Raw genomic sequence first — 15,190 nt, forward strand, 5'->3', positions numbered from 1 at the left:
CTAGGATCTTCCAAGACTGGATCAGCAATTTTGTTGTCTGCACCCACATAGGAGATGAAGGCTTCAGGATCTGAGAGGACTCTGGCAACAGCAAAAGACAGGAATGGGGATTATTGTTTGTACCAGGGAACTGGAGCAGAGCTTTGCACTGGCAATAAACATCTTAACAAATACAGAGCAGGCTAGAGAGACTAGCTAGTGCTCCATACTGTATGCGGGAACGTGATAAAAAGCACCAGAGACGTGTGCACTCTCCAGACATCTCCAGTTCTTTTGGGCCACGGAGACCTAAAACCTCTGAATCTCTTATGAAGAAGCCCTGCTTGGAAAACTTTTGTGCGTGGCCAGTTGCCCAGGGCTGCAGGACACCTCAGCTTTAGCAAGGAGAGCTCAGCTTCCTAGCTTCTTCTGGAGATGAGCAGAGACATCTTATTTCTCATTTTCTGCAAATGCTTTGAGCATGCTGGGAAGCGTTCCTCTATCACCTTAAACAACTCTTACCTAACAATTTTCAACAAACAGCATTTAGACTCAGCTGGCAGTTTCTGAACTGCAGGAGAGCTATTACCAGTGACCGCCCAGAGCACAGGAGGTCACGCAGCATCGCACCATCCTGATTTAGTTCACGCGTTCCCTTACTGGGCGCAACATTACCTCTGCAACACCTCCAGGTCAAAGCTCAGAAAAATGACCCATACCTCTGCATCTCTGGGGAGAGCCATAAGCCAGCAACAGGAGCCATGAGCTCCTCCAGGAAAGCTTTCTGCCGCTCATAGTCCTTGAACTGGTTGCTGATGAGGACAAGGGCCTCCATAAGAGCACACTTCTCCATCTGCGTCAGAAGTAGCTCATTGGAGAGTAGCTGCTTCACGTGGTTGTACAACATCTCAAAGTTTGGCTAGAAAACACATCCAAGTGGAAAAGCGTCACGCATTTGGTGTGGAGGAGGGTCACCAGGGGAAAGCAGAGGTGGGGTGTACTGTACTATGCAGAACAGCTGGAGGAGCATCTCTAAGTTAGCTTTTCTCTACATCACCATTTTCTCAGTCTCAAGTTTCTCTGAATGTTCAGTCTAAAAGAATCTCTTTTCTTCCCTACCCCTCTATCATCATCATGCATCCAGTTTATTTTAGTCTCCAGAATGACTGGCTTAAGCAGAGGAAATCTCTCTCTTCTAAGGCGGTCATATCCCTTATAGCAGTTTCACACCTCAAAATAGTTCTGGTGCTTTTACTTGCTCACAGAAAATACCTCGCTCCTTTGGCTCTCAAGTGCCAGGCTTAGGACTCTGCTATCTCTTTGCTCACATCTAGGTTATAACGATTCATATGGTTATCGCTATCTCTAAGTGCTAGTGGTAACTCACAGGAATGGTTGAGTTTCTTTCCTACCCATTCTAGTCACAACCGTATCTTCCTGTAACTTTGTACAAGCATTAGCAATCATCCCCTTCAGCAGTCATCTGAACGCATTTTGGGGCAGCTCTGGGCCCTTGGCTCTTCCAGTGAGGACATTTAGCTGGCCATGGGCAAGAGAGCGCTGTAGTTCAAGAACCAGTAGAGTGGGACAAAGACAAACTCGCTAGTTCTTAGCAGCTACTACAGAATGCAGAGTGGAACCCCTAAATTACCCAAACTAGCATCCTCAAAATATGTCTTTGTTTAAACTAGCAATGTCCTATGGTGCTCCCATAATCCTAGAGCCACTCCATACAAACACCGCTAAAGAAAGGAGCTCAGATCTACACCTGTTGCATGCAGGCTGTTTAGTTCAGCAAAAGCAAACAAAACACCGGTTCATGGATTTTAAACGTGTTTGTTTTTTCTAGTTTCCTCAAGCTGATCCAGAAAACAAATACTCTCCTCTTACTCCTACACCCTGTTAAGTAACAGAAGAAAGTCCGGAGATCAGTCATTGCTAGCCTCTTCAGCCAAGGAACCAATTGACACCACCACAAATGACAAAATGGAAATTCAGCAAACATTCCCATAAAACAAATCTAGTGCTGTTTGTATCCTCCTCCTTACACCTTCTGCATTTAACTCATCACCTTTTCATTTAACTCATCATTTTATAATTCAACTCTTCAGGCAGAAAATTTTTCGGGAGCCGGGGGGAGGAAGAAGGGAGGTGGAGGGAATAAAACACTTTGTCATTTGCACAGCAGGGATGTTTCTTGGGAGAAAAAAAGAGGCTGTAGCAAAGGAAGCTGAAGATCCCACAAAATCCAGCTGAAATTGAGGCAAGACTCTTCATGATAGAGTTGCATTTACATACCAGGACAAGCTGAGGGTAATCCCGACACATCTTTATGATTGAGGAGCATGCGTGCCTTCTCACATTCTTCACTGCTCGAGTTCTAGGAGCCTGGACAGACATAACAAACTTCAATGCAACAAAACAAAAGTTCAGACAAATGCATTACATAGGGTTTTCTCCACTACTCAGTACAGATCAAAAAAGCATTTCCACACCCGCCCCCCCCCAAACAATCACACAACCACCAGATTTCCTCTGGAGCAGTACCCAACCCAAGAAGCCCATGTTTGAACGAGCTGTACTCCAGCAGTAAGGATGCCATGGATCTTTCTATTTCAAGGCTCCAGGCACTCCCAAGGTAGCTGGCAGCTTTACAGCCATCCTTCACAGCCACATATACCAACGACTGAAGAATACCCACAGCTAATGAAGGGATTTCCCTCTCAGGAAGGCTAGCACAGACCAGGGGACTAAGTGCACTGGCCCTAGATCATGCCTGTGGCCTAAGTTTGTGAGCCAAAGCTTATTAGGCTATGTCAACCAAGAAGAGATCAGTTATATCTAGACTTCCCAGCCCTTTCCAGGAGCAAGACTATACTTGAGAAGCCTACTACAGCAGAGTCTTCAGACTCAGCATGCTCTTAGATTATGATTTGATCCAACTGTTAATAGCTCATTAGTAGGTAATAATTCAGACGTACCTTACTTTCTTCTACAACTTCAAAGGTAACTGAAGCAAACAGCTGTGAGAAAAGGGAGGAAAAATCCAAGAACTCACATCATTTGTTAATATCTAGCACTCACGTGTGTTTTGAGCTCAAGGAATAGATCATAAGACTTTAGTGCAATTTCATTAATGTCAGTGAAGAACCCTTGACTAAACTGAAAGATGAATCATCAGCACAGCGAGGCCTTGAAATAAAACACGATGCTTACTGGCCAGAGCGTGCACTTAATGTTAAAATTTAAGGCTATGAACTGCAAAATTTATGTTATTTGACATTGTTTCTTCTTGAACAAGACTCAGTCTCAGTTTTTCCATCTTTAACACAAAGGATCGTCCTTCCCTGACAGTAGCGCCAAGAGGATTGACTCCTGCAGTTTAGTACAAGGGTGTTGCACCACAAAAAGCCTACCTGATTTTAGCATGGTCTGCAAGTACCTACCTTAGAAAGTACTTGTGGCAGGTAATCTGGTCGGTAAGTGACAAATGGGAAGAGAGCAGAGACATTGGTGAGCACACAGGACAGGATGAGAGGATCCTTTGTTTCAAAATTAAGGACAAGCTGCAACAGATCTATACCATCATTCACTGGGATTTCCTGTAAAGGCAGCAAAGGGAAAGAAGGAAAGAAGAAAAGGAGGCAACACTCAGTACTTCAGCCTGTAGCACAGACCCTACAACTCCTAGAGCTAGGCCATGGAGCTTCTGCTATCATATGAGGCCACTCAGCTGAACACAGCTGTTCTCAAAGCAGAAAGAAAAGCAGCAGCAACCTCAGTTTAACTATGTGCTATGTGCACTTGCTGAGGTAAAAGGACAGCAGCATTGCTACTTGGTAGGGCAGTCTTGAGATGTCACTCTCAAGTCCCCAACACTATGGCTCACACCTCCGGGAAAGGCAAATTTCCCCTCTCTCAGTTTGGCTCCCAATTCTCCTCTCGACTGTGTCCAACAGATTCCATGCTTAACCAACTATATCAATCAATATAATTATTTTACTGTGATTAGAATAATGAACTAAAGTGCATGTGCAGCCTAATCTAATTAAAAAAAAAATAAATCAAGTCAGTCTACATCAGACTGAGAAAAAAACGCTTTCATTCTGATTCGCCCGCTGTTGAACAAAAAGCAGAAATTGCTTCTGAAGTTCCACTCCCTGAGCCTGAGTTTCTCTCATTTACTTAAAAATTTAAAAAAAATAAAAATTTCTGCTTAAGCAGTCCTCTCCTCCTCTAGCAAGGCACTATGTCACAACATCCCATCTGAGTGCTCTCTTGTGACTTCTCATGGCAGTGTCCAGAACCAAGACATGCCTGAGATTAAGCCAGTATGAGTCTGGTGCCACCTAAAGAAGGGTCACTACTCCTTATGAGAATCACTCACCAAACAATCTGGGTTTTTGCATGGAGGTAACCGGTTACTACAAACTTTTCAAGAACAGCATAGCTGAAAAAACACACTCATGTCAACCCAGAACAAGCCAGGAGAGAAGGCAAGAGCATCTCATACACATACATCTTTATCCAGGGTTCGAAACATCTGGCTGATGACGCTCTCTGAGAAGAAGGTCATGGCATCCCACTGCACAAAGGATGGAGAGAAGATGGAGCAGAGACCTTCGCCTGTCTTAGCTGAAAGGAAGAGAACACTGGAGCTCTCACCATGCTCCTCCCGACATGCATAACAGCAGGTTGGTAAGCTCCCGCGCTGCAACATCTTAGCACTCACAAGTATTTTGGTCACCCAGCTCTCCCTGCAAATGCCCAGCAGGGATGCACTGGGAGAAATTAAGGTACTCCCACTGTGATTTGCCTCATTCACATGAAGGCTCCTGAGATGTTAAGTCTGACCTTTGAGATACTATTGGGAGCAACACCAACAAATCACAGAAGGGAAAAGAAAAGGAGGGAGACCACATGCCAAGACTCAGCCCTGCAAGCAAGACTGCCCTGAGTGTGACTTTGCAGAGCACCAAGTGGCCTTCCTTCACAGGAGGAAAGCAAGGTGACTGACAGAGGGATTTGCCAGATGGGCAGAACTTCTCTGGACAAAAATAATAAGTTACAGAGATAACAAGGCCCAAATAATTGCAAAATTGTATCAGAGGGACTGCTGCATCTGTTTTGCAGAGAGATTTAGGGGAGGGAAAGGAGGAGCCAAGGGCTTTACATTACAGTCTACCTATAGAATAGCTAAAGGGTTAAATTTGGGGAAGGGCAGGTTTAATTTTATTTTGCTTTTAACTTGCAAAGACCTCCAAAGCCTGCAAGCCTCGTGTTGACTCTTGGCTCCCCCTTAAAAAAAAAAGCAAAGAAGTTTCTTCTTGGCTTGAATTAAAAAACAAATCCCATATCCCTATTTTTTTTTTCAGGTAACTTACAGTTCATGGGTCCAGTATCCACAGGAGCTGTGAGTTGGTACTTCAGCCATTCACCAGCCATTTGGAAGCCAGTTCGAGGGTCCAGACGACAAGCCATCCTCATCACCTCTCCTTGCTGGGCTCGGAAAGCTGCAGTGAAAAAAATCAGACACCATGCAACAAACTGATGCTGTAAATGCTCCCTTCCCCAAAGCTCACCTGCACCTTTGCAGACCTGGGAACATTACGGACTGTTGCTCTGGCAATAGCTGTGTAGTAAGCTCAGACATACAGTCAGTAAACTACGTGTAACAGGATGGGCAGTTTTTGAAGTGATTTAAAGGCACTAAAAAATGACGGATTAACATAAAAAGAAGCTCAATTAAAATGCAATACGAATTATGAAAATCTATGCTAAACCCATATTTCCTACAATTAGGCCTCTATTTTTCATTAAAAGAATTCTTCAAACTATACGTTTTCTGCTTACAAAGCACCCTGAGATACTGAAACAGAAAACCAGCATTAAATAACTACCACTTCTTTCAGCTAAACACACTTTTCCTAGATTACTCAACTTAACCCAGTTCAGAATCTAGGCTGACAAACTAATGCGAACTCAAAAAACCTAAAGAAGTCTTGTTTTCAATTTCAAAGATATTAAAAGCAAAGTACAGAACAGGAATTTCGTTTGTTCCAAAATATTCCAGTACATGATCACACAGAAGAATCAGCTCTGCTGACTACAGATGCAACTTGCATTGGGTAAAAAAACTGTTTTATCAAGTAACTTTATTTTGTGTTTCGAGTCAGTTTTATTTCCTTATGTATGTAATACCTTCAATATAATTTAACTCCTTAAAACTATTTCAAATTCTGGCTTTGTGCATTTAGCTACTTTTTTATTTCCACCCAAACGGATTTATTACAATAAGTAAAAAATAAACGATCTGATAAGCGGTAAAAAAATGTAACACTTAAAATCTTCAAACATAAACATAAAAAGTAAGAATTCAAGCAATTTATTAAGTATATCCTCCCAACCACCAAGTGAGTACCAAACTATACCACACAGTGAGAACCAACCTCAGTTCTGGGAAGTAAAATAGAAAAAGAAAGAAAAAATAAAATTATTAATATCCAGGGTTTCCTACTTGCTAATTTAAGATCATGATTAAATTTGGCTATTTTAATTGCTCAACTCTAGCTATTGGTCCTAAAGCAGAAGCTTCTCAGCAGGGCGAAGACAGATTTTCTGTCTGGAATGACATTTAAAATCTTTTGTAAGCTGCCTTTCTCTCCTAATCTGAGCAGGACTCCAGGCTGTTTTATTTCCTCCTCTACGTGACCAAGAGGCACATTTTCTTTGACACTAGGTAGCAAACGCTGCCAGGCCACCTACCTGGCCAGCAAGCAAAATAATAGCAAAAAGTAAGTAAAATGAAATGCCTGAGCTGCCACAGGAAAACACTAAATTAATTTAACTCCAAGATCCAGGCTGAAAAGAGTCAAGACACGAATGGAAGCTGCCAAGCAAACATGGTAGGCTCCAAGCTCAGGCAGCAACTGAAAGTAAGAGGAAAGGCACCAACAACAGCATCAACGCAGGGTGATGGCAACTTACAGTTGAAGAAGGCATTGAAGTCCTCATCACTGTCAAAATCAAAGCGGGAGTATTCACAACTGGGGCTGTCTGTTTTAGAGGGAAAGCCCACCTGGAGACAGAGCGGACAAGGTCAGGAAGGAAGAGAAGTCACCCATCACAGCTAACACCAGCTTCAAGGAGATGAAGACTGAAGACAAAGAGCAGACACTAAAACGTTGAGACACAGCTGTTTGCTCAGCTGCCTGCAGATCACATCTCTGGCAGACCCAATAAAAATGTAGTCTCTCCCCCACGATCCACAGGCCATGGTCACCTAGGCACCTTCTCACACCTCTCTGGCCGCAGTTCCCACATACCTTCACTAGGTTGGTCATAGATGCACGGAGATACTTGGGAATCATAGCCAGCAACAAGGGATCACGAGACAGGACTTCATGCCGAAAGAGGGCTCCCCACGTGATCTGGGTGGAAGAGCGCAGAAACTGGGGGGAAAAGAGGGGAACAGAGAAGGATTTCAGTACGGGAATCTCCACTGCTAACATTAAATGTTGCTATCAGAAGGCAATAGCAAGTTACACTGACTATTCGGTTGAGCTCAAGGCACCTTGCAGGCACAACCCAAACTTTCAGAACGCCAAAAATCTCTAAGTAAACATTAGGGCTGATCGCAAATTCTGGACTTTTTACTCAGCATCTCTGTGTCAGGCACTGTTCCTAATGGGGTGGTAATGGAGGAGAAACCACACTGCCTTCCAGGTCTTCAGCTGAAACAGAGAGCCTGGAGAGCAATATTTGGCAGCTGAAGTTCTGCAGTCTTCTATAGGTTAGCTCAATTATGCATTCACACATCCTTACAGACATGCACGAGACTTTCAGCCCTTTACATACCTGGCTGGGATGTGTTGTGAAGGCTAAAAACGAGTCAAGGTATTTTCCAAAGTTGGCTGGCGTTTCCACATCAGAATCTGAGCCCTATTAGGAAGGCAAACAATTTCAGACAAAATACTAACTCTGTGTCACGCTGGGCTCACAAGTGGTATGTCTCTGGGTAAAGCAGGAGCACTACATCCAAGGCCATGGACTGTAAAGGAGCAGAGACAAAAACACTGAACAACTCTGATTTTTTCTGAAATCAGTACAGCCTGAGGAATAGCAAGTTCTGCTGACCAGCCTTTCACTTCATTCAGGAGAAAAGGGTGACTTCTCAGATACTGGAGTTCCGTTAAAACCAAATTCATAACCACTGCTGCTGTTGCCATGAATCACAATTTTACTCCTATTGGGTCAAACCCACCCAGCAGTGCCCAAGTGGAGCAATTCGCAACTGCAGACTGCAAAATTTCACAAGCAAATACACACAGATGATTTCACTCCCATTCCTCCAAATGATTCCTGCATTTAATGTATGGACATCTCTTACCAATAACTTTCTAGGAAGTCTGTCAGGAAAATAAGTTTTGCCCAGAGCCATAAATTCAAGGTTTTGCTGCTCCTCACTAACCATAATATGAGCTGGTGCCCTCAAGATCCCCGTTCTGGAGCTGTACAATTCACTGCTGCCTCTCCCGAGTGAATCTGGACGAGAGGACTCAAATCCCCATCTCATTACTTCATTACAGACAACAGCTTCCACTGTCTAACAGCAAGTGAGGTCACTCAAAGTAGTAACACACCCTTTGTTTGCTGTCCACTCTTTTTAGGGGTAAATTCTCAGAGTTGGTTTTAAAACCCTCTTTACTTTGCTCTATCACTTGCACAAGCTGGCTGCCTCAGTCTCCCCATGAACAGCATCTCTCAACAAGCCTGCCTTCTTTACTGTAGAAGCACCATGCTGAATGGAAGGAGCAGGAATTCAACAACCAGCACGGCATGCAAAGTATCAACGCGCATCTTCATCTCAACATTGACACAAAGCATCGTAAAGACGAACAAGCAGGAACAAAACCTGTTTCTTCACTCAGCTTGAGAGCATCTTGGTAGAAGAACAAATAGGTATACTCCTTGAGTTATTGTTAACAGGGAAATTTAAAAGGCTTCCAACAGAAGAGTAACTTCCTGGAGTAGCTTCTCTGTAGCAGTAGACAGCAAGAAACTTGACCAATTTTCAATGAAGCTTCAGCATTTTACAGAGGTTACAGGAGTTGATTCTTGATGACAGCAGAGGCCTGCAATCAGTCAGGGTCCCTCCATTCTACATTCCTATGATTTGGCAGGATACAGTTATCCTACTTGCAAGCAGAGCCACTTCTGCCTTTTCCAAACGTGTGGAGAGAACCCCAGGCCTACCAAATATGCAGAGAGAACCCTGGTCCTACCTTAGCTCAGGGTTGCCTCACCCCCAGCCCTAAAAACTAGCCTTGCCAGGGTTGCTGCTGGTATTAGTGGAGACTTACTAGCAACGCACATAGCTGGCTGCCCAACGCGCACAAAACTTGGCAAAGTCTCTTCAAGAAAACATAGTGCTTCTCCACCAGGCCTTCTCCATCTGCTGTCCTGGGAACGAAGGGAGGGAGAAAAACAGTTACCTACCTTACCAGGCTGTAGGTAACAGGCAAATTGCTATTTATCTTGCAGATAAAAAGAGGACTAGAGCAACTGGATTTTATTGCAGTGGGATTTTCTTTGCTGTTATCAAGAAGTACTGCTTCATTGGCACCTAAAACCTCTGAAATTGCCTCTCTGGAAGAGTCCCTCCTGATCAGTTTTAGGCTAAAAGAGAAAGCTAAGGAAGCTGCGATATCTCACCACTTTGTCTTTCAATTATGGAATTTGAAAAAACTTGCAGTTTTTCAGGTTTTGTAAAAACCACATCTACAAAGCCATTTGTATGCAGTTTTATGAGAAATTACAGCAGCAGAACAGTACTTACTGGGCAGCAGAGAGAATGTAGTGCATGGCAACGTCTCCAAACAAGACGATCAGAGGCTTCCGATCCTCCAGCTTACCCTAGGTGTAAAATATGCCAAATACCTCAATTAGAACCTAGCTATTTATTCCCACCCACATAACTATTTATTCCCATCTGTAAGTAAAATTAGAAGATTCCCAGTTGTTCTTCCATCTGGGGAGAGGCTTACAATCCACAAATGATTTCAGTAGAAATTTGCCAAAAAATTTAAGGTATTCCTGATGTTAAGACATTTCCCCAAGCAATCCCACCACAGGAACTTTAAACCAAAAACCTGATCCTGAGAGATTAACTCTTCTTCACGGTAGACTGGCTAGTTACTCAAAGGCAGCTGATAAACACTGAGCCTTGACACTAAGCTGGTTGTGAACATATGGGTCAAATCACCTGTTAGATCCTGCTCTCATTTCTCTGAGCTACCAGATGACACAGCTAGGGACGATATGTCCCACTTCACAGTGGTAGAAAGTGGGGGAAAAAAAGTCAGTGGGGATCTCCCAACTTCAAAACTGCGAGGAGAAGCGAGCACAGAAGTTGGAAAGAGTTCCAACAGTCGCTATACATATTGTGCTGGCGTGACATTCATGCTAAACATCATTAACATAAGGAGCCAAATTTGAATTTTGTTTCTTAAATAAAAGGGCAAAGATATGACTGCTTAATCTGAAGAATTATACAGGAGAATAGGAGGAAAACAAAGGGGAGCCAGAGGAGTTGAGGAGGAAGAACTCAATAACCTGCTGACAGCAATCAGGAGACACTCTGCTGCTCCTATTTGGAGCTCAGGCTCATTTAGGAGGAGACACAACATCTCCAAGAGCTTGCAGTTGTCTGCTGTGATGTGGCTCAGGGCCACCCAGTCAATGTAGCCAGCCAAGGTGTTGAGTGCTGCTATCCCCACGCGGCAGTTTGCCTGGGCCTGTGAACAGAGAGGAGGCAAGCGGTCAGAGCCAGAGAGAAACACCAGTTCCCATCTAAAGTTCTCCACTCCCTGGAAAACAGTACCAGGAACCACCCTGAGAAAGTGAGAGACTTGGACCCTTCTGCTGCCACCCCTCACTTCTCTCTTCCCAAGGAGTTTGTATTAGGGGTGAACAAATCCATCTGTAAATGAGAACTGCAGGTAACAGGCTCCAAAGCCTGGGAAAAGCCTACTTCTAAGCAATCTTGGTCTTAAGAATGACTAATGCACTAACACCCGCGTAGGTCCACTCACCTTTGGCTCCTGAGCCAGATCAGTCTTCTGAAAAAGAGAACAAGAGATGGTAAGTGAGCAGCTACAGCACACGCTTCCACCCAGCCACTGCTGGACAGGCTTATTCTCGAGAATGCAGCCAGAAGCAGCTTCACAGAACAGCTCCCTAGTGAAGGAGGCTGCAACACAGTCTGCCGCTCAGGACATGGCTGCAGCCATCAGAACCACCTCCGCAGCCCCCTGGCAGGTAAGACAACAGGACTTGGAATTGCAAGTTAAGCCACAATTTCCTTCTCATCCAAAAGATGACACTCCAGTCAGCAGGCACCAGGGAGACACAGGGGACAAGGAGGAAAGGCATTTCGGTGCTTCCTGGAAGCTTCCAGGGAAGAAACTTTTGACCTTTTGCAGCATCTTACATCCAAAAGCCAGACTCTGAAAGATGGTGGTGGCTTTTAAGTACTGAGACTGATGTCTGAGAAGGGCGATTCATCCATGGTCAGAAAGGCCGCTGGAGAGAGAGCTGGGGTAAGAGCTTACAGCCTGACTCCCAGTTCCAAACACTTAACAGCAGCAATGCACCGCTTGCACCATCTTCTTGACTAATGCAAACAAGTCCCTCAGACATTCAGGTTTGATTTGTTTTTCAGATGCAAAAACACCATAAGCATTTCTTTCTGCTGCAAGGTTTTGGTTTGGAAACTCTGTCCATCAATGTATTCGGCGCAGTGATTTTAAGTTTAATCTGGTTGGGTCCCAAACATCTAACAACTGAGGCACTATACCAGAACTGCATACTTATAAGCACTGCAGATTATTACGGACTTGGGGAACTGTCCATCATCTCCCCGAGTCTTAGTGTGCAGACAGGTAACTGAACACCCAACCCTCAGCATTTACCCTGTGCACAAACATCCCAAAGATCTGCTAACCTGTGGAATGGTGAGGGCTTCTTGTTCCTGGGGTGCTCCAACCTTGCCAATCAGAAAGATTCCACCGTTAGCAGAAGCAGCCACACTTCAGAGCCTCAAGCATTGCAATTCAAACCTTACCTGGAAATGCATTTCAACCAGACTACAAAATGCACCAGGGACTCCCACCCACCACCATGAACTGCACAGAGAACTGTCTGCTCTACAGGTGGGTTTGTTCAGCCTGTCACTGCTTCAGGAAAATGAAAAGAAGTCAGGTAGGAGAGAGTTGCTCATTGCCTCCCAGTTTCACATTTAGTGTAACTCTGGATTTTAATTCACAGGAAAAAAAGAACAAGAGATACACCTAAGCAACTTATTTGTAGATTGGTTTCTCAATTGCGCTTCACTCTCAAATCCACTTCCTTCTCACAGGAACAGACTCTGGTAGAGACTTGCCTTCATCATCCACCTGAACCAAGCTGCACATCTCTGACTCTAGGTAAGAATTCAGGGAAGAAGTCTCTTTACACAAAAAGGAAGAGCACTCCGCGCCACAACTTGACAAAAAAGGGCTTCCTGACCTGAGCTCTTGCAGAAAAGGACCAGAGAGGCCCAGATGCAATGCTGAGGTATCCAGAACTCCTGCATTTTGGTGCATCACCACAAAGACACCAGTGCAGCAGAGGAGAGCAGATTTCAGGACGGCATCTCTTTAGCATTGTGTGTTACACTAACTACCCAAAATCTACCCATTTCTGCCACGACCACACCTTCATTTTGCTAAGCCATACACTCCTAGTGTCAGCGGAGCATTCCAACAGTACGGATGAGGCATGCATCCACTCAAGCCATTTAACACTAGCAAATCCAAACTATCAACACTAACCCTGTCAACCTTGTGTGTTCAGCCTCTCCGATCAGCACCGGCTTCCCAGGCCACAGCAGATCCCTACCTCACAGCGACAGCAACGCATTTCAGACGGTTTCTGCACTTCCTTCCCCAACAACTTCCCAGCTGTATCCCAATTCCTAAACACCTCCAGCACTGACTGAACCCAAGGAAAGGGGACTCTTACCATGCGCCTGTACTTGTTGACGTTCTGCTGCAGGGTAGTTAGTAGGAAGCTGAAGATCTTCTCCATGTTCTGGGTGAGGGTTTGCTGGATATCTCGTCGCCGCTGGGTAGGCAGAGTTTGAAAAGTCACCACATCCTCTGCCAAACGTAGGAGGATGAACATCACCAGTTCCGTCTGAGTCTCCTGATATCCCATAATGAAATACACTCCATCAGCACAGTTCAAACATTAAAATCTCTAGAGGATAGCTCAAAGATGTGGAGAGAAAGTGAGCATGCATGAAGATACAAGTCACATCTTGGGAAAACAAGACAGGAGGATGGCCCTCTCTCTGCTAAAATCACCTCCTAGAATAACTTGATCTTGCAGGGATTTTCGAGTCCATAATCAGCCTGTCTCACCTGATCCCGAGTGACTCAGGCTTTCCTCAGGATGACAGAAGACTGAAATGTATGCTATGAGCAAGCAGAAGAGAACTGACAAGTGTGTCTCATACCCCTTGCTTGGAGAGGGTATCCAGCTCCTTTAGCATGTCAGGCCAGTGCTGAGGCCACTCGCGCTTGATCATCTCCACCACAATGCGAGACAGAACATCCTTAATGTGACTTTCCTCCTCCAGAATACTTTGAGTTCCCTGTGATAGAAGACAGGCAGAGTTACACAAAACAGCAAGAATCACGTGTTTATAATTGTGACCTTGGGAGCACAGTGATTGCAAATATTCTAAACCACACAAAATAAAAACCAAACCAAAACACAATGTTAGGCAGCTCTTCATTCCAGCTACCTTGAATGACACTCCTACCCTTCTGAGCACCCGTAGCTAGTGAACTCTGAGAACCAAAAAGAATTTCCTCAAAAGAAGAAAGTCACTTGGTCACCACAGCAATTACAATGAGAAAACACAATTAAGATAATGACTTTAGTATTCTTACAAAAGATAAGAACATTCATATTTATTGAATTTCCTCCTAAAAAACAAGTAAGTTGTATATGTTATACAAGCCTCACAACTTCCTGCCATGTGAGGTGACATGACTATTGACCTGACTGCAAGACAGAGAAAGCAGCGGAACAGCCAGGGACGCACAGCAAGAAAGTACGAGACAGAGAAAGCAGGGGAACAGCCAGGGACGCACAGCAAGAAAGTAACAAAATGCAGAATTGAATTCAGGTCCTCTGTGCTCATTAACTGGAGTATTTTTTCCTTCCACTCCCACTTTCTATCTCCAAGTGAGAGAATCATGTTTCAGAAAACAGTCTGGGGCAGAAGGTACTTACACTGGATATGAGACCCATGACATTGTTCTTTAGATAAACTTTTTCTAGGCGAGGCATATTGTTCCAGCGGAACCTGTTTGAAAGTTTTTTTTTTCAAAAAAAAGAATAAGAGAGAAACAAAGAGACACCAGTCAAAACATTTATAAAGATCTCAATGAGCCATCACTTCTTTACCTAGAGAGAGACACAACAGCTCACTAACTCTGCCAGTGCCCAATCCCTTAATGAAAAGGCTGAGTTAAAACTGCTGCTGGCAAATGGGTGTGCACCACTGAGGTCAACAGACTTGAGAAGCAGCAGCAAAAGCACAAAGCATCAGGTCTGTAGAGGCAGCAGAGAGAGGAATCTCAGAACTGAACTAATACAAAGCCTCTTTGTTAGCATGAGGCTAATGACACAGAACGCTGCAAAGACCTACTGAAAATCCCGTGTGCTTATTTACATCCTGCGATGTCAATGTGTCTTAGAACTCAGTGAATTAACCTTCCCAACCTGCCTGAAAGCCATTCTCTCCTTTTCCTTTTTTTTACAGAGCGGGAAAGAAACAGAGCAGGACAGTAACCATCCTCTGCTGCAGAACAGAGACTCTGTGTCCTGAAAGTGCCTCCCTGAAGCAGGAGGTGCCGGAACGGGAGCAGAGCCCAAGCCGGTGGCTGCGTGGCAGTGGGCCGAGCTGCCTTACTTGACCACATGCTCCAGGATCTGCAGGCCGAAGTGCCGGACGATGGCCGTCTGCGTCTTCTCTGCCAGCTTCAGCCCGCAGGGCACGCAGATGGGACACTTCTCCTTGAACTCTTCGCAGAACTGGGAAAGGACCGGGGATACGCACACGCAGTTAAAACGGACTAGCGGGCACGGGGCGGCCGGT

The 15,190-nt window shown here is 44.6% G+C and overlaps 1 protein-coding gene across 1 annotated transcript in view; it reads right to left on the reverse strand.

The window, feature by feature from the left end:
- The window catches only part of XPO5 (exportin 5), a gene marked incomplete at its 5' end in the record, with an annotated part of 28,933 nt that extends 13,807 nt beyond the window's left edge, over positions 1-15,126 (reverse strand). The window contains 19 exons of the mRNA XM_009709310.1: positions 1-81; positions 699-898; positions 2,278-2,385; positions 2,961-3,002; positions 3,426-3,581; positions 4,499-4,614; positions 5,364-5,492; positions 6,967-7,057; positions 7,305-7,430; positions 7,837-7,920; positions 9,342-9,441; positions 9,818-9,894; positions 10,150-10,153; positions 10,594-10,775; positions 11,073-11,099; positions 13,042-13,224; positions 13,538-13,675; positions 14,323-14,395; positions 15,005-15,126. The exon at positions 1-81 is cut by the window's left edge and continues 40 nt beyond it. Of these exons, the coding sequence (XP_009707612.1) occupies positions 1-81; positions 699-898; positions 2,278-2,385; positions 2,961-3,002; positions 3,426-3,581; positions 4,499-4,614; positions 5,364-5,492; positions 6,967-7,057; positions 7,305-7,430; positions 7,837-7,920; positions 9,342-9,441; positions 9,818-9,894; positions 10,150-10,153; positions 10,594-10,775; positions 11,073-11,099; positions 13,042-13,224; positions 13,538-13,675; positions 14,323-14,395; positions 15,005-15,126 (2,039 nt within the window). The remainder of the gene's footprint in view (positions 82-698; positions 899-2,277; positions 2,386-2,960; positions 3,003-3,425; positions 3,582-4,498; positions 4,615-5,363; positions 5,493-6,966; positions 7,058-7,304; positions 7,431-7,836; positions 7,921-9,341; positions 9,442-9,817; positions 9,895-10,149; positions 10,154-10,593; positions 10,776-11,072; positions 11,100-13,041; positions 13,225-13,537; positions 13,676-14,322; positions 14,396-15,004) is intronic.
- Between the last annotated feature and the right edge of the window lie 64 nt (positions 15,127-15,190).

This window comes from Cariama cristata, unplaced genomic scaffold (genome assembly GCF_000690535.1).
Source record: "Cariama cristata isolate BGI_N322 unplaced genomic scaffold, ASM69053v1 scaffold3931, whole genome shotgun sequence".
Taxonomy (NCBI): Eukaryota; Metazoa; Chordata; class Aves; order Cariamiformes; family Cariamidae; genus Cariama; species Cariama cristata.